The following is a 22,779-nucleotide window of genomic DNA, read 5'->3' on the forward strand; positions in this document are numbered from 1 at the left end:
AGTGTCAGAGGTTTTTCTCACCTGCTGCCCCTGGCCAGGTGTTACATAGGTTTCCTAAAACTGAAGACGCTGGGTGGGTGTATGTGTGTGGACATTATTTAGGCACCTGGGGCCTCATGTATAAAGACTTGTGTGGATTTCCTACTAGAAAATGGCGTACGCTCAAATCCAGAAAACGGCGTACGCCCAAAAAAAATCCAGATGTATAAATCTGTGCGTAAACATGAATCCGAGCACATTTCCTTTGAACATCCCAATCAACGTGGAATTGAGCGCACATGTTGGCGTACCTGACCCCTCCCTTTCCACACCCCCATTCAAATATGCAAATCATATTTAAATGGCCCTGCACCTGAGATTCCCCTCTCTGCATGATCAGAAAACTACAACCCTTGACAAGACGGATAAAAAGAGAAATTTCATGGAATGTGAATTAGAGATGTAGGCGCGCAAAAAATATACTGTTTCGCACGCAGTCCAACACGAGACACAAGAGGAGTGAGGAGTGTGTGTGGGGCTGTCAATGCTGTGGGGTCGGAGAGGCGCACACACGCTGAATTAAATGCATTGGTTAATACGTGAATTCTGTGTCCTTGCCTCTTTTATATAGTTGAAATCAAATGTTGCTGGGCCGAATGGCCTCCCGGGTAAGATGTGTTGTGAAACATCTAAAAAAATACTTTTAATTATCAAATTTCCTTTAATGATCTCTCGTGTGTTTTCCTCTCCTACAGAGTGTCAGCTGTGTATAGCAGGCAGCTGTTAGCCAGGCTGAAGCTGCTTCACATTACATTACATTACATCCTTTCTCTCATTCTCTCAGAGAGTCGTCGGCAAAATCTAACGGGTTTGATCGGTCGAGGAAAAAATCCTTTATGCCGTAATGCTCTCCTTATTTGGACTCCTTGTTCAATGGGATCGTCAATGATTGGGCAGGCCACAGTTTGGCAAACAGCTGATTGGCCAGGGGGCGGTGCTTTATGTAGGATTCAGTCCTATCCTGAAAGTTAGCCTGTCCCGGAGCAGGCTAGCTCTCAGGATAGGATTAGGACAGGTTTCCTATCCCGATCAGAGGTGAACCAGCTTTGTGATACAGAAAATCCGGAGCTGAGCCTGAAGTTATCTCGCTCGGGTTTTGCCAGAGACTTTTATGAGGCTGTTTATCCACCTACCTATTACCTACAGATAACAATTTATTAAATACATTCACTGACGACTTCATTAGACACTGTGCAATGTAATGCGCACCAATAACAGCCCTACCATGAATTCTACTTTAATAAATGTATTACTTTGTAAATGTTGACACTGTCCGAGAGACTTCTTTATTATGTTTACTGAGATGATAGTGGGTGTTGCTGTTGGTGTGGACAGCAGTATACTGAGGGGTGTTGAGAGTATTTTGACCCTCTGATGCATGTGTAACTGGAACGGACTGCAGGTCCCAGCCACTCTGCGTTGTGCTCTAGTGGCTACAGAGACACTGGACACTGGCATCATTTGTGGAACTCAGGTTTATTCCTGTTTGAATGAGTCCAAAAATAGAGCAAAAACTGTCCAGCGCAGACAAATAAATAAATAATAAAATGAATAATAAAATACAGTAAAATAGGAAAGGAACAAATGCCACTAATTTATGTCTCTAATTTTGTGACATTTACTTACATTGGTAACATTTTAACTTATAAAGCATGAAATAATTTCTCAGTTTGGGATCAACAAAACAAATCCGCCTGTCTATCTATCTATCTATCTGAAATAAAACATTTACTTACACTGTTAATTTCTATGTGGAATAAAATAAAACGTCTTATTGTGTTTGTAAACAGTTGGCGCCAACGGTTGCCATGGAATCTATCCTTAAACACAACCGCTAAAACAGTCAACCAGAAGTGAAAAATACATTTACTGAACGCGATACTGGCAGTACAGTATAAAGATATCTGTTTGAACGAGTCCAAAAACAGAGCAGAAACTGTCATGGGCTTTCCACACGCCTAACATGAGAAAACGAACAAGTATTTATCGAGTATCCCAACAGATGAAACGGCGAAAAGCAGCCACATAACGGTCCTACAAAGAAACGGTTTTAAGCTATTTCTTTAAATTCTCAAAACTCATTTTGACTGGCAAAATGCACAGCAAACTATACAACCCATCTACAATAACAATATTATGTAGTGATAACCTGCTGTGTGCATTTAAACCAACATTAAAATCCAAAATTCAAACTTGATGATCGCGCTGCCCTGAATACACAGCCTACCTCTCTGTGTCGAATCCAGCGCAGACTGACGGGAGACGGGGAATGAAGCAGTGCTAACGGTCAGTAGGGGGCGCTAAATAACAACTTCATACAGTACTCCCAATATCAAGAACAGGACAAATGAGGGATTTTGGTGAAATTATTACCCAAAAAAAAAGAAAGAAAGAAAAGAAAAAAAGAAAGAAAAAAATTATATAAGAAACAAAAATTACAAAAATGAGTAGTTATTTTTCTATCTGTCGGGTTGACAAAATATCAGACACCTCAATGTGATGCTCCTCACACCAACACCCACTACCACCTCAATAATAACCATAAAGAAGAATTATCAGCTTTCTTACAGTCAACATTTTAAAAGTAGGCTAATAGGTTTAGTCTAATGAAGTGGCCAGGAGTGTACACGCCATATTCATGTGAACACAAGTAAATGCTTAATGTCTGAGTTTCAAAATGGCCCATGTAACTAGACAGATTTGTAATGTTATTTTTGAACTAGGCTAATGCATATTATGTCTTACTGTTTTTTCTACAGATGGCAAAAGAAGGTGGACGTAGTACGGTTTGGGACTGCTTCACCAAGGATGTCACTGGTGAAGCAGTCTGTAATATTTGTGCAGCTTCTGTAAGCCAGGGATCAAGCAAGCAAAGAGCAATGGCAGCACCATAAAGCTAAACATACTGCCTGTTTGCACATCATGTTTTTGATTTGTTTTTTATGTTCAAATTGTTCATATGCTGCTTGTTCCACACAGTTTCTGATAATAAAGGTATTTGAAAATGTTCTCCCTTCAATTTATATCTTTGTAACACGTTTGGAACTATATTTATGCCACCCAAAGCAGGTATTTCATCTTTTTTTTTTTTTTTAAATTGAAAAATGTAAAAACTTAATCGGCCGATATATCTGTTATCAGATTATTTTAATTCCCTAATATCGGAATCGGCATCAGCCCCAAAACATCCATATCGTTCCGGCCCTAGTATTTACATCGCCGAAAAATAAAACACACACACACACACACACACACACACACACACTTTTTACTCACGTTTCTGAACACACGCACTGATGGCATGAGGATTCAGACACACGGTGCACTTCCTCTCTCGTCCGCTTTCCACCGCAAACTGCAGCTCACCTGACGGCCGGTACGGGCTAAAGTTTTCAGGTGGACAAATAACAAGGGCGCTGATTGGCTGATAGCTGACAGGCCGAGGCGTAACAAGAGCGCTGATTGGCTAATCCCCACCTCAACTCAAGTCTTGTGTCACACTTGCACAGCTTGCACTTTATAGCCATCTGTGCAAAATATCTGGATTAAAACGGAGCTGCCTGTATTTTGTGACCAGTAATAAAAGAGGAGTTATCAGGCTTTTATTGTGGGAAAGAGAGGCGTTAATAGGCTTTTATTGTGGGAAGAGGAGCAGTTTCATCGATGCGCTGCTCTGTCAGGGTGTAGCAGCATGCACTGAACCCCGAGTTTATTATTTTGCACCTTCAAATTATATTTATAATAATAATAATAATGATAATAATAATAATAAATGTGTCGTCATTTAGGACTCATGCCGGCTGAACTTGAATTTCCTAGTTAACCAGCAAAGGTCCTTCATGCACGCGCATATCTAAGTTAATCAGCTCACCAATAGATCAATAACTCCTGTGTCACCGCTTCCAGCTCGTTGCCTTTATTTGTCCACTTGTGCAGAGGGCTGCTCACAGGGTAAACATGCAGCTCAGAGTGATTTCAAGCCACATCAAGCTGAGTGGCATTAGGACAAGACCCGAAATGTGGGGGCACTGCCTTCAAAATAAAGTGTCACTTTTGAACAAAAATGTGAATCAGAAACAGAATTAGAAACGCATCATTGATCAATAAAGTAGGTTAGTTGTTAGTTCTCAAGAGAGGAATATAAATAAGCATAAATGAAATTATGAGCAGCAGGAAAATAAATAAACCTAAAAATATTTGCATTAGAAATTTGTGATTTATGTGCATTACGTAGAGACATATAAACATGCAGCCCTAAGCAAAAGACGAGCTGTGCAGAGTAATGTGTCAGAATTTCGATTAGAATCTTTACATGTGGATAAAGAGATATTACCGTCGACACTGGTGCATCACAGATGATGACGATGATTAAAGGAATTTCAGCAATGCTTTTATTTTGAAAATGTGTCCGGAACTATGATTTTTGTTAAAATGCTGTCTGCCTTTGCGCAGAGTGGTTTCACATGCTCCTTGAATGGCACCACTCGGCTTAACTTACACGTGGAAATACTTTAGATATGCATAATAAATGAAAAAAATATATATATTTATTTATGGTTTATTTGATAGGGAGTGATACAATCCACATGCACAGCTCTGCAATGCACGTATCCCTGTGTTTGTAAAGGATGCTTACTGGCAACATCCATCTCTACAAGGCCTTTTGTAAAAATAAGAGATAATAAATAATAATTAATTAAACAAAAAAAAAAAAGTCTGATAGTCTAGTAGTAGCACAGGGATGCAAGAGGGAGCTGCTGAATTCTCCCGTGAGTCCGATGAGGACGTGAACGCAGCACCAGTGAAAGTGAAAGTTTGGTTGAAGGTTTGGACGAGCCGCGACCAGGAGGCTCATCGTCATCATTTATGTTGGACTTGTGTCTCACTGTCCTGATCTAGAAGAGCTGCACACGTTCGGACGTCAGGAGAGGATTTCTGTTTCATCTTTGAGTTCAAGTCCAAGAAGAAAGATGAAGCAAAGAATTCTTTCTTTGTTTCATTCAAGAAGAAAGAAAGAAACTTCCGCTTCTGCTGTGAGTCGCTACTTTTGTCTGTCGCCATTTTCGAGCTGCATTTTTGACTGTTGAGTTCATCTGTTAGAAATAAAATTAAAAAGTAAAGCACTGATCATTTTCTTTGTGGTGATGAAAAAAATCTCATCAGGCGGTAAAAACTAATGTTAGTCAGTTCTATACGTCAGACAGCACGTTTTTAAAGCCGTTTAATTCTGTTTATTCCACAGGAAATACAGACTGATCTGTATGTATGAAACCCGCCACCGGAAAATGGACAAATGAATAAATTAATTAATAAAAAAATGCAAATCTATTAATAGTTTTCAACCGGAGCAGGGCCTCTGTGTTCCCAGGGCCCTAAACAGGCCTGTTTTTTTGTTGTTGTTGTTGTTGTTGTTGTTGTTTTTTTTTTTTTTTTTTTTCTTTTTTTTCCCCAGCCTGAACAGAAAGCAAAGTGTTTCCTGTTTGTCGGGGTGAGAACAGGGGTGTATTCAGCGCAGACATACCGGTACGTAACGTCAAGCAAACAGAAACGGGAAAGTTTTGAACAACCTGTTGCATTACGCAAGCGCTGCAAGTATGGAAGCCCAGAGGGACATTCTCCTCGCGATTGTAGCCGAAGAGCTGTCTGAGCAGGACATTACTTTACATGGATCATTAACTATAGCGGTACTGCAATACATTCAGTGTCCACTATGAAAAAAACAGTTATTGTTAAACATTGTTTCCAAGATTTGTATCACAGGCCTACACAAATGAGTTTTAAGTTTTAAGTTGAATAAAAGTTGCCATATTATTGAGAAAAACAATAAACTATGCTATGTCTGATTTATCATCATACTTACCACATACATGTGCTTTTACCTCTTCAAATGATGGGTAACATTTTAAACATAGGCTGCACTAATACAGCAACTTGGAAGCCATAATGGAGCTCTAGCGTTTTAAATCACAGAGGCTTCAATACAGGCTGATGCTGATTGGATAACACCTGTGACACGCCCACATAACGGAGGAAAACTACCTCAGAGGCATGTTGCTTTCTGCTTATTTTTACTCAAAAATGAGACATAATTTTAAGTAAATGAGGTCTATTGACCATATGTTTCAAAAATAAGTGTAAAATTGGTGGTAATGAGTTGGAGTGAAGTTGACTAACAAGGTCAAACACAGAATTGGGTGATAATTTTAAGCTATATGCTTTACAACCAGTCAAACCACAAAGGGAACAGTGAAATTAAAAGTAACAATAAAAAAAACTACAAGGAGATTAGTGAGATGAAAAGTAACAATTGAAAACTAGAAGAACTACTAGAAAACACAGTGAACTGAAAGAGTTTGAGTTTTACTAAAAAAAAAAAAAAAAATTTTCATACTTGTGTCTGTGAAATTTCTGTATGACAACTTTGTATTTAAAAGCCTCTGTTGTATACATATTTTGAACTTCATATTGCTTTGAGGTGTAGGGTAGATATCATGGCACTGTTCAAGCAGTGCTCAAGCCGGTTGTGTCCCCCACCTCTGAAATCAAAATTTCGTCCATGGTCACGACGACACCAGGATTTGCTGGTGAGCGCAGCGTCTGGAACGCAGCCTCTGGATTGGAACAGAAACAGGAAACATGTCCATGAGCTTTGCTGCATTCACACTCTTTCATTTGTGCTTTCCTAAAGGGAATTTGTGCTTCACAGATTATTTCTGAATCTGCATTTATTTGTGCAGATCATCAGCGGCTCCCGGCTCCTTTACAAAGACCAAACGCTGCATGCATGAAACTGGTCGCTATGACAAATTCAAATTAAAATGTCAAATTTCACTGTAATGTTTGGGCGTTAATGTGTGTGTGTGTGTGTGTGTGTGTGTGTGTTCAGTGTGTGTATTATTAACCTCTATCACCTGTGTAAATTCACTATATTACGTTCTGAGACATGGGGGGAAAAATAATAATGAGCAAATCAACAACAACAACAACAAAAATACAGGAAATAATTAGCAAGATGTTAATAACAAAAAATGACATGAGATCCATATAAAGAATGACCAAATAATAATAATAATAAAATAAAAAGTACACACATTTGCAAAATAACAGTATTTGAAATGAAGAAGAAAAAAACAACAAAAACCTTATTATAAATATACACTTAATATAAAGTAGCAATAACAAAACTGACATTTCCACAAAAATATGTTGAAACACACATTATTTATGTGCAGCTGCACTGACTCCATTTAATACATTTAATGCCTGTTGTCCATTAGGAAACTAGAACATTAACCCATATATCATCCCTTTGGTGTGTGTGTGTGTGTGTGTGTGTGTGTGTGTGTGTCTCTGTGTGTGTGTGTGTGTGTGTGTGTGTGTGTTTGCACCTCTTAGACTGACTTAAATCAGAAGATGAGTGACTGTGTGGAGGAAGAGGAGGGCAGAGCAGAGTCTGCAGTGTCCAGCTGTCTGTCCATGAAGAGCGACTGGTCTAAAGATGATCCTCCACGCTTCAGTGGTGAACCTGGACCTTCAGACACAAAGTAAGACAGCTGTTAGAGTGCAGTGTGTGTTCACTGTTTTCTTGTGAAATCGACTGGGAAAGCTGGGAGCACCAGTGCTGCCAGTGGAAAAGTTAGTCTGGAGCCCTGATTTACAAGAACTAATAACATGTTTCAAACATTTGTGTTTCCAGAGGTTCCTGCCACAGAGCAGAGTCTGCAGTGTCCAGCTGTCTGTCCATGAAGAGTGACCGGTCTAAAGATCCACCTCCTAAATTCAGTGCTGAACCTGGACCTTCAGACACAAAGTAAGACAGCTGTCAGACTGTGAGCCTGATGGAATATGATGACATGAGATTATATAGCAGAGCAAGTAGTGAGGATATCAAGAAAAGAGACTGCAAAGAGAGAAATGACTGCTTCCTGCTCTGCAATCCAGCTGTTCAACCAAAACACATCTGGGTCTGTGCTGTTTTCCACAAACTATGATGCTGTTTGATGTTTTGCACCAAAACACCTGAGAACATTTCCACGTGCACCTGCACTCACAAGTTCTTCACACGCCTGTGTCTGAAGTTTAGATTCACACTGACTGACAGGTAAATCTGATCCTGTGCTGCTCAGACTGATGTGCATGTGATGCACCATGGCTCACGTCACACACACACACACACACGTCAGTATAAGAGTGCTTCACTGTGAGCAGTGGTGAAGCCCATGACTCGAGTTAAAGTGTAGATCCTCCTGGTCAAATATTACTGCACTGCCAGTGGAAGTTGCTCAGTCAAATGTTTTACTTGAGTTAAAGCATAAAGCATTTTGTCAAACTGGACGTCGCTGTAGAAAATGACCTCTAGTGACCTCTAGGAGAATCACAGCCTCATCAAACTTTACAGACACAAACTAGAGAGCGAGGCCGTTCAGAGGAGCTCTGCTTCTCCAGCTGGACTGACAGTGAGGGCCAGTTTCTGACACATTTCCACAACGAGGATAAGAAGATACTTAAGAATCACAATATGTATTGATCGGCTCCCAGGTGTCATGATAGTATCGATCAGGAGATAAGCATATTGTCCCGGCCTGAGTGTTGTAATACCTGACTTCTGGTCCTGGAAGCAGACAGGAGCACTGGATCCCAGCAGACATTTGTTATAGGGTCTTCTCTGGAGTCGTACCAATGGTGACTAATATCAGGGTTAAGTCAAAGGGGTGTCGTCCTCTTTAGCTTGTTGAAAGCTTGTTGCAGTGAGTTTCCTCCTCACGCTGTATTGTGGAGATTTTTTGCTTTTGTTGTTGGTCAACTTTTCTTTTACGGATTGAGAATAAAAAATCCAAAAAACATGAGCTGTCAAGCTCTTGGATTGCTGTATTTGTCATAATCTGCTGCAAAAATTCAAAGTGGATGTCATGCTGCTTACATGGACATTTCTTCCTCTAAATACTATCTTAATTGCATTAATATTAGAATATTGCAATCCATGTAAATGTAGTCACAGAAAGTAACATGAGTCCGCTTATGAGATTTTATAAAAGATTTTAAGATTTCAGTTAAAATGTAATGTTGTCTAAACATAAACAAACTGCTTTCATCTCCACAGGGACAGGAAGAGGAGTCGAGGTGATGTGAAGGAGCAGCTGTCCTGCTGTGCTTTGTGTCAGGAGGTCCTGAGGGATCCAGTCTCCACCAGCTGTGGACACTGGTTCTGCAGACGGTGCATCACCTCATACTGGGACCAGTCTGATCCATCAGGAGATCCTGCCTGTCCCCAGTGTGGAGAAATATCGGGAACAAGACCTGGACTGCAGACACCCGGTCAAACCAGTCCAGTGGACGGCGGTCTGCAGGAGGTTTTAGACGAGCATAAGATCAGTCTGAGGAGGAGATGTGAATTTGTGACAGAAGGAACTGCTGCAGCAGGAAGTGGAACCCCCCTCAACAGGATCTACACTGAGCTCTACATCACACAGGGACGGAGGGAAGGGGTTAATACCCAACATGAGGTGTGGCAGCTGGAGACAACATCCAAGATGGAGACCCTCAGTGACACTCCAATCAGGTGCCAGGACATCTTTAAACCCTTACCTGACCAAGACACACACATCAGAGTAGTTGTGACGCAGGGCGTTGCTGGCATTGGAAAAACCTTCTCAGTGCAGAAGTTCACTCTGGACTGGGCAGAGGGCTTGGAAAACCAACATGTCAGTCTTGTGGTTCTGCTTTCGTTCCGGGAGCTGAACTTGATCAAAGATGAGCGCTACAGTCTTCTCCAGCTTCTCCGTGTTTTCCATCCAACATTACAGACAGTCACAGCAGAGAAGCTCGCCGTCTGTAAAGTCGTGTTCATCTTTGACGGCCTGGATGAAAGCAGGTTTTCATTGGATTTCCAGAACAATGAGGTCGTGTCTGATGTCACACAGACGTCATCAGTAGACGTGCTGTTGACAAACCTCATCAAGGGGAATCTGCTTCCCTCAGCTCTCCTCTGGATAACTTCCAGACCTGCAGCAGCCAATCAGATCCCTCCAACATATGTCGACAGGATAACAGAAGTGCGAGGGTTCACTGACCTCCAGAAGGAGGAGTACTTCAGGAGGAGATCCAGTGATGAGGAGCTGTGCAGCAGAATCATCTCACACATCAAGGCGTCCAGGAGCCTCCACATCATGTGCCACATCCCAGTCTTCTGCTGGATCACTGCTACAGTTCTGGAGCACATGTTGACTACAGACCAGAGAGGAGAGCTGCCCAAGAGCCTGACTGACATGTACTCACACTTCCTGCTGGTTCAGACACAGAGGAAGAAGCATAAGTATGGTGAGAGACATGACAGGAGGAGGAGAGGTCAGCAGAAACTGATGAAGACTGACAGGGAAGTTCTTCTGAAGCTGGGCAGGCTGGCGTTTGAACATCTGGAGAAAGGCAACCTCATGTTCTACCAAGAAGACCTGGAGGAGTGTGGTCTTGATGTCAGAGAGGCCTCGGTGTACTCAGGAGTGTGCACAGAGATCTTCAAAACCGAGTGTGTGCTCTTCCAGAGAAAAGTCTACTGCTTTGTTCATCTGAGCATTCAGGAGTTTCTGGCTGCAGTCTACATCTTCCACTGCTACACCAACAGGAACACAGAGGTACTGGCCAGAGTCATGAGTAATGACCATGATCTGTTTGGTTACTATGAGCTATCATTGGATGACTTCCTGTGGACAGTCATGTCTGAAGCCCTGAAGAGCAAAAATGGTCACCTGGACCTCTTTGTCCGTTTCCTTCATGGCCTCTCACTGGAGTCCAACCAGAGGCTCTTAGGAGGCCTGCTGGGTCAGACAGAGAGCAGACCAGAAGGCATCCAGAGAATCATCAACAACCTGAAGGGGATGAACACCGACAGTGTCTCACCTGACAGAAGCATCAACATCTTCCACTGTTTGATGGAGATGAACGACCTCTCAGTACATCAGGACATCCAAGAGTTCCTGAAGTCAGAGAACAGATCAGAGAAGGAACTCTCTGTGATCCAGTGCTCAGCTCTGGCCTACATGCTGCAGATGTCAGAGGAGGTTCTGGATGAGTTTGACCTGCAGGCATACAATACATCATTGGAGGGACAACAGAGACTGATCCCAGCTGTGAGGAACTGCAGGAAGGCTCGGTTAGTCCTGATGTGAAATCAACATTATACAAACAGTGTAGAGCTGCTTCCATACCTGACACCGTCAGAAATACATTAAAGATATGTAATTCTCTAAATATTCAGGATAAAGGATTGATTCTGTCAGAAAAAAATATATTTCAGGCAGTCCAGGGTAAAAGGAGGCAACATGATGGTGATGCCCATAGCAGCTCACCCCTACAATACTTCAAAATCAGAAGCAAGTTTTTGCTGTGTAATTGAACTTGAACATCAGGTTTCTACTGCTTGGTTTCTTCTGTATCTGAAGGAAACTGACTCAAGACAACTGGACTTAGTTATATGTCTAGAAGACGTTTTGCCCCTTATCCAAGTGGCTTCATCAGTTCACGCTATTCACTAGACCAGACTGGTAGTCTGACTACCAGTCTGGTCTACTGAACAATTATGTTACTACTGAGGCAACAATGGAAAAATAAACATGACTTGTGACAAATAATCTGGAGTGAACTAGAGTGAAGGAGCTCAGGAGACTTAATACATCTGTGTGAGCTCCTGTCTTCAGTTAACACACCTGTAACTGATAAACAACCGAGCTGATAAACAGTCATTAGTAATATGGATATGATGAGCGAGCAGGCTGAGGCCAATAACAGAGCAGCGAGGAGCGTCTAATAAGTTGAGAAAACTGCATCCCTTTACTGTAATGCAGCCTTTAAAAGCAGGAGAGGACAACACTGATGCCATAAGATATTACCATATCCCAAATCCCACATGATATCTGATCTCATGTCACAGTATCCATATTATATCAATATATTGATGGGCCCACCTCTACTGCCACCACCTGGTCAGTCTGTTGAAATGCTCATAACTTTGGCCCTGATTGGTCAAGATACTGGGTGCTGGTGTCATGTGATGCAGAAGCTCTTGTTCTCCAGTTTTACTCTGAGAAGATGGTAGACTGAAGGCATCTGAGGACTTTTCACTGAGCCATTCATTTGTTATTTATGGACGTACCTATGGCTGTTTTCACATCACCGTATTTAGCACTGAATTTGAATCATTTTGGACCTTTTACCATTTCTTGCTTTCATTGTCTGTTTATTTGTGTTTTTAATATTTTGATGTCTTGTCATTTCAGGTGTTATATTTATCTTTTCATTTGCTCTGATGGTTTTATAAAGCACTTTGGAACTTTTCTTTAAAGGTGTAATATACATAGAAATTAGTGTAATCAGTATTATTAATATAATTGTTATAATAATGGTCTGTCCTGCCTTTTTGAATATTTTGAAAAATCTCTGACTGATAAATATCCAAAACACTGGAAATTATAGCTACATATTTTATTCTTTATTCAGACTGAGTGGCTGCAGGTTGTCAGAGAGCAGCTGTGCTTCTCTGGCCTCGGCTCTGAAGTCCAACCCCCATCTGACAGAGCTGGACCTGAGTGAGAATAAGCTGCAGGATTCAGGAGTGAAGCTGCTGTCTGCTGGACTGGAGAGTCCAAACTGCAGACTGGAGACTCTCAGGTCAGACTGCACTTTTTAATGATGTGTGAACATGTACTATTCTGTTAGTTGAACTGGAGTTTTACAGGCTTCCATCTCAAATTGTTGTCAAACTGTATTTTCCCACAATCCTTGTGTGTTGAAATGAAAAACTGTGAACTTCAGTGATGATATTGTACATTATTTCAACATGCAGGGGTCCAAATGGCCTCCGTCTGTGGGAATCTGATATTTATTGTGGTAATTAATGAACACAGTCGACTGTCACCATGTTTTTGACTGAATACCGTGATATCCATATTGTGAGGATATTGTTAGGATAACTGGTTGGTGCTTTCATGAAAGTGTAAATTAGTACTAAACAGTCATTAGTAATATGGATATGATGAGCGAGCAGGCTGAGGCCAATAACAGAGCAGCGAGGAGCGTCTAATAAGTTGAGAAAACTGCATCCCTTTACTGTAATGCAGCCTTTAAAAGCAGGAGAGGACAACACTGATGCCATAAGATATTACCATATCCCAAATCCCACATGATATCTCATCTCATATCACAGTGTCCATATTATATCAATATATTGATGGGCCCACCTCTACTGCCACCACCTGGTCAGTCTGTTGAAATGCTCATAACTTTGGCCCTGATTGGTCAAGAGACTGGGTGCTGGTGTCATGTGATGCAGAAGCTCTTGTTCTCCAGTTTTACTCTGAGAAGATGGTAGACTGAAGGCATCTGAGGACTTTTCACTGAGCCATTCATTTGTTATTTATGGACGGACCTATGGCTGTTTTCACGTCTACCATATTTAGCACTGAAATTGAATCATTTTGGACCTTTTATCATTTCTTGCTTTCACTGTCTGTTTATTTGTGTTTTTAATATTTTGAAGTCTTTCCATTTCAGGTGTTATCTTTATCTTTTCATTTACTCTGATGGTTTTGTAAAGCACGTTGGAACTTTGCTTTAAAGGTGTAACATAATATAATTGTTATAATCACTATTTCATTGATTTGTCCTGCCTTTTTGAATATTTTGAAAAATCTCTGACTGATAAATATCCAAAACACTGGAAATTATAGCTCCATATTTTATTCTTTATTCAGATTGAGTGACTGCTGGTTGTCAGAGAGCAGCTGTGCTTCTCTGGCCTCGGCTCTGAAGTCCAACCCCCATCTGACAGAGCTGGACCTGAGTGAGAACCAGCTGCTGGATTCAGGAGTGGAGCTGCTGTCTGCTGGACTGGAGAGTCCAAACTGCAGACTGAAGACTCTCAGGTCAGACTGCACTTTTTAATGATGTGTGAACATGTAATATTCTGTTAGCTGAACAGGAGTTTTACAGGCTTACATCTCAAAGTGTATTTTCACACAATCCTTGTGTATTGAAATGAAAAACTGTGAACTTCAGTGATGATATTGTACATTATTTCAACATGCAGGGGTCCAAATGGCCTCCGTCTGTGGGAATCTGATATTTATTGTGGTAATTCCACAGAACGTATAGAGGACACCGTCATCAAGGTCTTGGTCCAACTATGGATTCACAAAGGATTCCAATATTTTCTTTGATGAATCATCAGGGACAAAAATCCCATGTGGGCATATCAGTGCATTCTGGTATCTTTCACAGATTAGGCATGATGGGATGGAGTTGATATGTCCAACTTTTACCATCCTGATCACATTCCCTCATGGTAACTGTTGTCTTGTAACTGTTCTGAACCTCAACTAAACCTTTAGGACCTCTTGTTTTTCATTGATTATTATTTTGATCATCTTCACACACTTTTTCCCAGCTCACCTACTTCCCATGCAAAACTTTGTTTAAACTCTGCAGGCTGGCAGACGACCACACCAGATGAACATTTTGTATATTTCAGGATATTTTCTGTCTCTAGTCCCTCAGACTGAGCCATATGAACACAGTGGACTGTCACCATGTTTTTGACTGAATACCGTGATATCCATATTGTGAGGATATTGTTAGGATGACTGGTTGGTGCTTTCATGAAAGTGTAAATTAGTGCTAAACAGTCATTAGTAATATGGATATGATGAGCGAGCAGGCTGAGGCCAATAACAGAGCAGCGAGGAGCGTCTAATAAGTTGAGAAAACTGCATCCCTTTACTGTAATGCAGCCTTTAAAAGCAGGAGAGGACAACACTGATGCCATAAGATATTACCATATCCCAAATCCCACATGACATTTGATCTCATATCACAGTATCCATATTATATCAATATATTGATGGGCTCACCTCTACTGCCACCACCTGGTCAGTCTGTTGAAATGCTCATAACTTTGGCCCTGATTGGTCCAGAGACTGGGTGCTGGTGTCATGTGATGCAGAAGCTCTTGTTCTCCAGTTTTACTCTGAGAAGATGGTAGACTGAGGGCATCTGAGGACTTTTCACTCAGCCATTATTTTGTTATTTATGGACGTACCTATGGCTGTTTTCACGTCTACCATATTTAGCACTGAATTTGAATTATTTTGGACCTTTTATCATTTCTTGCTTTCATTGTGTGTTTATTTGTGTTTTTAATATTTTGATGTCTTTTCATTTCAGGTGTTATGTTTATCTTTTCATTTACTCTGATGGTTTTGTAAAGCACTTTGGAACTTTGCTTCAAAGGTGTAATGTAAATATAAATGAGTGTAATTAGTATTATTAACATAACTGTTATAATAATGGTCTGTCATGCCTTTTTGAATATTTTGAAAAATCTCTGACTGATAAATATCCAAAACACTGGAAATTATAGCTCCATATTTTATTCTTTATTCAGATTGAGGAGCTGCAGGTTGTCAGAGAGCAGCTGTGCTTCTCTGGTCTCGGCTCTGAAGTCCAACCCCCATCTGATAGACCTGGACCTGAGTGGGAATGAGCTGCAGGATTCAGGAGTGGAGCTGCTGTCTGCTGGACTGGAGAGTCCAAACTGCAGACTGGAGAGTCTCAGGTCAGACTGCACTTTTTAATGATGACATAAATATATGGATATTGTTTGAATCATATGGTAGCACTAAGGGCCTTATCTTAAGTCAGAGTCCCTAAACCCGTTATTTGGGGATTTAGTAGGGCTGGGCAATTAATCGAAAAATAATCAAAACCGACATTTAGGGTCTCTAACCGACGTAATCCTGCCCATGTCGGTTATTTTGACATGAGTGCATGAGCATGCCCACAGATACACCTCCAGGTGCAAATAACAGAGTCAGCATAATGTATAGCGGGTAGTGTGGCCATTTGCGAAGCGTGTTCTGCTGAACTATCTAGAGAGGGCCATTTGCTCCGTATCGTGCTCAAGCAAAAATGCCCCTCTCCCCAGTCCCCGGCTGGCCTGCTCTCACATTACTTAAAGCCCAAATGCGCCCAAGCGCGACTGCCCCCAGTTTGTACGTCATCACGTTGAAATAAGACGACAGGCATGGTCCGACGACATTATAAATCAATGTAGTTCAAATACATTCATCATGTCTTCCTTTTAACTAAAATGCATTTTTGTTTCTTTTAATCAGACACAGGTTAAGAGAGGTTTATTTACCTTGATAGTTTCGGAGGTAACTTCAGAAAGCGTCCAACTGACAGCCGGAGCGGCGTGTCAGCTGGCTGCTACATCCAACCAGGTGGCCTCGCACACCGACCGGCCCACCTGATGCCGGCCGATGCCGCGCCCACCTGGTCAGGTCAGCCAGATCTGACAGGTGTGCAGTGCACACAGTCTGCCATATATACCTTTCATCATAAATCAACTTTTGTTTATACGCGGTTGCAGCAGCACCATGGACAGCGACACAGACAACAGGGTTGATTATTGATTGATTGCTTGAGCAGTCGGTTCCAGATCTCTGCTGTGATGTGAGGAAGAAAATCAAACACATCAGGGCTCAGAAACTCCATTTGTCCAAAAGTTTTTTTTAGGTAGACACTGTGGGGAGCAGACTTTCAAATAACAACATATTCATTTATTTAGGAATAATTAGCCTATTATTGTTTAGTATTTTCACTTTCTTACTAAATGAATAGCTGTATCAGTGTGAGCAGGCTGCTAGAAAACATGGCAAATCCATAATAATAACTAGATACTGAAGTAGAAAAAGCTCTCAGAGCACAAGGAGCCAGTTCACTGAGGAGTGATGCTTCAAATCTGGAATTATGGAAATGGAATGACTGACAGGAAGTTTGAATCCCCTTTAACCGGTGTTGACTCTGTTATGCAGCGCCCTGATTGGAGGAAAATGTTGAGCCCATGCTTGCATGAAGATACAGCACAAGACTCATTCCATTCCTAAAAGACAGGAAGTGGTTTGAGCTTCAGCTGTCAGGCTGCTGCTCTTCAGAGACAAGCAGCCAATCAGATGCAGCTCTGTGAGGGAGGCCTGACAGAGATCTGCACTCTTCCTCTCTTATAGTTTATTTTTTATTCTTCATTCAGACTGAGGGACTGCAGCTTGACAGAGAGCAGCTGTGCTTCTCTGGCCTCGGCTCTGAAGTCCAACCCCCATCTGACAGAGCTGGACCTGAGATGGAACCAGCTGCAGGATTCAGGAGTGGAGCTGCTGTCTGCTCTGGTGGAGAGTCCAAACTGCAGCCTGAAGACTCTCAGGTCAGTAGAGGGGTGGAGTCAGTCCTCTCAGGTCAGTAGAGGGGTGGAGTCAGTCCTCTGAGGTCAGTAGAGGGGTGGAGTCAGTCCTCTGAGGTCAGCAGAGGGGTGGAGTCAGTCCTCTGAGGTCAGTAGAGGGGTGGAGTCAGTCCTGTGAGGTCAGTAGAGGGGTGGAGTCAGTCCTCTGAGGTCAGTAGAGGGGTGGAGTCAGTCCTGTGAGGTCAGTAGAGGGGTGGAGTCAGTCCTCTGAGGTCAGTAGAGGGGTGGAGTCAGTCCTGTGAGGTCAGTAGAGGGGTGGAGTCAGTCTTAGAGGGGTGGAGTCAGTCCAGGCGGAGCAGCTTGGTTGCTTGGTTCTTGTGCTGGACACAGTCAGTGCAGGCAGCATTTCCTGGGAAATGTCCAAAGTGCTCAGTGGCCTCAGGACTGGACAGACAGACAGAGAGAGATCAGCCAATCAGAGCAGCCACAGTGTGTTGGGATCATGTGATCGAGTTGACCTGCAGACGATGATGATGATGATGATGAAGAAGAGGATCATTGTTACAACCCTAAAGATGGAAATGTGTCTAGGGAATTAGGGAAGCAACAAAGATGGATGTACAGGCGTGTACAGCCGTTTTATTTGCAGTACGGGAGGGTAAATAAGGAACACAATGGATGAACACAGGGAAATGGGTATACAAGACAGAGCACAATAAACACACAAAACACCACTCTAGTCTGCTCTGTAAATAAAAAAATATCTACACTACCTGATTCAAACAAAAAGAGCCTACCTAAGGCTACACTAAACTTACCTGATTTAAACAAAAGGTATTTGAGGGCCGCCACACAACTCAAACACAGCCAAACAAATACATATTTAGTGACTAGGAAAACAAATCAGAACTGATACCAAAATAAATTTACAATTGACAAAACAAAGGCATCCCCTTAGTTATCAACGATCAATCAAACGAGTGAACCTACAGTTTACAATCAGTCTAGTTAACAGTGAGTTAACAAACGAAAACATGTGCTACACCAGGAACAAAGCCCAAAAAACAAGTAGCACAACACAGAGTCGAATACCGAGGCGAACTGCTCACTCTAAATCACAGCCGCCCCGGTGGCTGTCACGGGAAAGCTTTTATCTGCCGGGAGCGGTGGATTCGTCCTGTGGATTGGTCCAGCAGGCAATTGGGAGGCGGAGCAACCAGCAGGTGATCAGCGGAGGTAACAGCACCGGAGGGCGTGGATTTGAGGCAGAGGGAGGGAATCCCGGGGGATGCCGTGAAGGATGCCGTGAAGGATGCCATGACGTCATTTCATTCACAAAATACAACTAATAAAGAAAACTCACCAGAATGAACAGAAGCTATCAAGGCAGCGAATGTATTAAACATGCAATGAATTTATGAACGAAAAATAAGCAATGAAAAAGGAGGGGACCGTAACAATGATGGTTTTGTGTTCATCCTTACAGGCTGGAACATGTAGAAGACTGGATTCCAGCTGACAGCCTGAGAGGATGTGAGTACTGAGACAGTATGAGCAAGCACACACGCACGCACGCACGCACGCACGCACGCACGCACGCACGCACGCACGCATGCACACACATGAAGTACAAATCCAAACAAGGTTGTACAGAGAATGTGAGCGAGCTGAAAGTATATGTGTGTGTGTGTGTGTGTGTGTGTGTGTGTGTGTGTGTGTGTGTGTGTGTGTGTGTTTCCAAAATCAGCTGACATGACAGAAACCTGGGCGCCCTGGTAGCTCACGTGCTGCAGAGCTCCAGCTTGTCCAGGCTGAGTCGTGGGTTTGAATCCCACCTCAGGCCCTTTGCTGCAGGGCGGCCCCTCTCTCTCCCCGGCCTTTCCTGTCTCTCTCTGCTGAGTCCAATCAAAGCTACAACATACTAAAAACAACTTTAGAATTACAGAGAAAAATTAGTTTTTCTCTGTGTCTATTTATCTCACACATAAGCCTGGTATTTTTTTTCCTTTATCAGTGAAAGAAAGGTGAACAAGTCGAGTGCAGAGAGTGACAACATTAGAAAACATATTAGAAAAGGAGAAGACAGGACTGAACAGATGTGGAAAGAAAGAAAGAACCAGACAGGAACTCAAACAAAACAACACAGAAAATACAAAGAGTAAAAAAAATAAGAAAGCAAATCAATTGTAATTTACATTTGCTGTGTGTGTGTTAGTGTGTGTGTGTGTGTGTGTGTGTGTAAGGGAGGTGTACTATGAGGGTAGGGGGCAGGCAAGGACAGAGCGGGGTAGAGAAAAAGAGAGGGAGATATAAGAGAAAAAAACCTAAAGGAGAAAAAAATGAAATTAAAACCAAACTCAAATTGAAAACACAAAGTTTAAAATGACATTAAAAATAAAAACTAATGAAAAATGCAAAACTATAATAACCTTATGAGAGCCAAGAGAGTGTGAGTGAATGATGCTTTCTGAGGTGTGTTGTGTGTCTTCTCCCCATCAGATGCCTGTGATCTCACACTGGATCCAAACACAGCGCACAGAGAGCTCCGTCTGTCTGAGGACAACAGGAAGGTGACGAGGGAGAGAGAGCAGCCGTATCCTGATCACCCAGACAGATTTGACCTGAAGCCTCAGGTTCTGTGTAGAGAAGGTCTGACTGGGAGATGTTACTGGGAGGTCCAGTGGAGTGGATGGGTTTCTATAGCAGTGACTTACAGAGGAATCACAAGAAGTGATGAAGACTCTGAGCTTGGAAACAATAAACAGTCCTGGAGTCTGGAGTGCGATGATGATGATAACAGCTACACTGCCAGACACAACAGTGAGGACACCAGACTCCCTGTCCGTCCCAGTGGATCTGACAGAGTAGCGGTGGATCTGGACTGCTCTGCTGGGACTCTGTCCTTCTACAGAGTCTATTCTGACAGACTGAGACTCCTCCACACCTTCAGCTCCACCTTCACTGAGCCGCTCCTCCCTGCGTTTGGTTTGTCTTCATTTGATTCTTCTATTGAGGTTGAGCTGCCAGTTTCTCAGAAACAAACTCTGACCTGAAAGTGTTTAGAACATGTTTGGCTGATTTGTGGTTTATGGTTGATTTTTTTCAACCATTTTTTAATTTTATCAGGCATCTTGGTGGATAATTGTTAATTGATTGATTGGACAGGTTTGTAAATATAATGAGTCATTATAATGTTTATATATTCAAATCTTAATGTTATGCAAAAGTGTCATTTAAACCTCCTCCTCCACTGATTTATATATATATATATATGATATATATATATATATATATGATATATATATATATATATATATATATATATATATATATATATATATATATATATATATATATATATATATATATGCTTTATAATGCATTTTAGGTTCATGCTGAAATTTCACCCGAAAGCCGAATATCCCTAACTTTTTGTGAGTAGTGTATTTTTTTGTATTTCTCATCAATAAACACAGACATGAGAATGACAGCACATTGCACAGTGGAGAGCTGTGACTTGAGCCCCTCTCCTTTTGTGCCCCTCCCTTCACCTGTTGATCTCCAAGTCACATGAAGATGTTTAACGGTCTATACCTGATGTTTTACTGTCAACAGATTTGTTTCATTTTGGACAGTGCACATTCATAAACACATGACTGTAAATGTGTCAGAGGCTTTTCTCACCTGGAGCCCCTGGCCAGGTGTTACATAGGTTTCCTAAAACTGAAGACGCTGGGTGGGTGTGTGTGTGTGTGTGTGGACATTATTTAGGCAGCAGGACTTCATAAAGCAAGGAGACAATAAGGTGCATTAATGCATGAATACAGCAAAGCTAATGGCTGTGGAAGGTGCAGGAGTAAGCAGGGCCAGCAGGGGGAGACAGAGCCGGGCTGCCAACCTACAGACAGGAGCCACAGAAATGTCACAGACACAAGTATTCAAAAAAAAAAAAAAAATTCTTCGTAAACTCTTTCAGTTCACTGTTTTCTAGTAGTTCTTCTAGTTTTCTATTGTTACTTTTCATCTCACTAATCTCCTTGTAGTTTTTTTCTATTGTTACTGTTAGGTTCACTGTTCCCTTTGTGGTTTGACTGGTTGTAAAGCATATAGCATAAAATTATCACCCAATTCTGTGTTTCACCTTGTTAGTCAATTTTACACTTATTTTTGGAATGTATGGTCAATAAACCTCATTTACATAAAATTATACCTCATTTTTGAGTAAAAATAAGCAAAAATTCTGAATTATTTTGACTATAGTTAAACTCAGGCATATAAATGGATGGATTATCGCAGACTGGTGTACACTATATTGCCAAAAGTATTCGCTCGGCTGCCTTCACGCACATATGAACATGAGTGACATCCCATTCTTAAACCATAGGATTTAATATGATGTGGGCCCATCCTTTGCAGCTATAACAGCTTCAACTCTTCTAGGAAGGCTTTCCACAAGGTTGAGGAGAGTGTTTATGGGAATTTTTGACCATTCTTCCAGAAGTGCATTTGTGAGGTCAAACACTGATGTTGGACAAGAAGGCCTGGCTCTCAGTCTCCGCTCTAATTCATCCCAAAGGTGTTCTCTCGGGTTGAGGTCAGGACTCTGTGCAGGCCAGTCAAGTTCTTCCACACCAAACTCACTTATCCATGTCTTTATGGACCTTGCTTTGTGCACTGGTGCACAGTCATGTTGGAACAGGAAGGGGCCCGCTCCAAACTGTTCCCACAAAGTTGGGAGCATGAAATTGTCCAAAATGTCTTTGTATGCTGAAGCATTAAGAGTTCCTTTCACTGGAACTAAGGGGCCGAGCCCAACGTCCGAAAAACAACCCCACACCATAATCCCCCCTCCACCAAACTTTACACTTGGCACAATGCAGTCAGACAAGTACCGTTCTCTTGGCAACCACCAAACCCAGACTCGTCCATCAGATTGCCAGACGGAGAAGCGTGACTCGTCACTGCAGAGAACACGTGTCCACTGCTCTAGAGTCCAGTGGCGGTGTGCTTTACACCGCTGCATCCGACGCTTTGCATTGTGCTTGGTGATGTGTGGCTTGGATGCAGCTGCTCGGCCATGGAAACCCATTCCATGAAGCTCTCTACGCACTGCTCTTGAGCTAATCTGAAGATCACATGAAGTTTAGGTCTCAAGCTATTGACTCTGCAGAAAGTTGGCGTCCTCTGCGCACTATGCGTCTCAGCATCCGCTGACCCCGCTCTGTGATTTTATGTGGCCTACCACTCCGTGGCTGAGTTGCTGTTGTTCCCAATCGCTTCTACTTTGTTATAGTACCACTAACAGTTGATTGTGAAATATTTAGTAGCGAGGAAGTTTCACAACTGGACTTACTGCACAGGTGGCATCCTATTACATTACTATTACAGCACCATGCTGGAATTCACTGAGCTCCTGAGAGCGACCCATTCTTTCACAAATGTTTGTAGAAGTAGTCTGCATGCCTAGGTGCTTGATTTTATACACCTGTGGTCATGGAAGTGATTGGAACACCTGA

At 42.1% G+C, this 22,779-nt stretch overlaps 2 protein-coding genes across 2 annotated transcripts in view; one reads left to right on the top strand and one right to left on the bottom strand.

Annotated features, from left to right (window-relative positions):
* Window positions 1–3,405, bottom strand: part of LOC115369326 (tripartite motif-containing protein 16-like) — a 32,143-nt gene extending 28,738 nt beyond the window's left edge. Inside the window, exons 1-2 of the mRNA XM_030065912.1 lie at window positions 3,316–3,405; window positions 667–668 (exon numbers count right to left, since the gene is read on the bottom strand). The gene's annotated coding sequence lies outside the window, so the exon portion shown is untranslated. The remainder of the gene's footprint in view (window positions 1–666; window positions 669–3,315) is intronic.
* Window positions 3,406–7,467: 4,062 nt separating this feature from the next.
* Window positions 7,468–17,279, top strand: LOC115369207 (NACHT, LRR and PYD domains-containing protein 12-like; the record flags this gene model as incomplete). The annotated part of the gene is made up of 7 exons (XM_030065773.1): window positions 7,468–7,583; window positions 7,736–7,823; window positions 9,177–11,185; window positions 12,529–12,699; window positions 13,782–13,952; window positions 15,470–15,640; window positions 17,117–17,279. Coding segments are annotated over exons 1-7 (2,841 nt in total), but the record flags the coding sequence as incomplete, so codon positions are not given.
* Between the last annotated feature and the right edge of the window lie 5,500 nt (window positions 17,280–22,779).

This window comes from Myripristis murdjan, chromosome 12 (assembly GCF_902150065.1).
Source record: "Myripristis murdjan chromosome 12, fMyrMur1.1, whole genome shotgun sequence".
Classification (NCBI taxonomy): domain Eukaryota; kingdom Metazoa; phylum Chordata; class Actinopteri; order Holocentriformes; family Holocentridae; genus Myripristis; species Myripristis murdjan.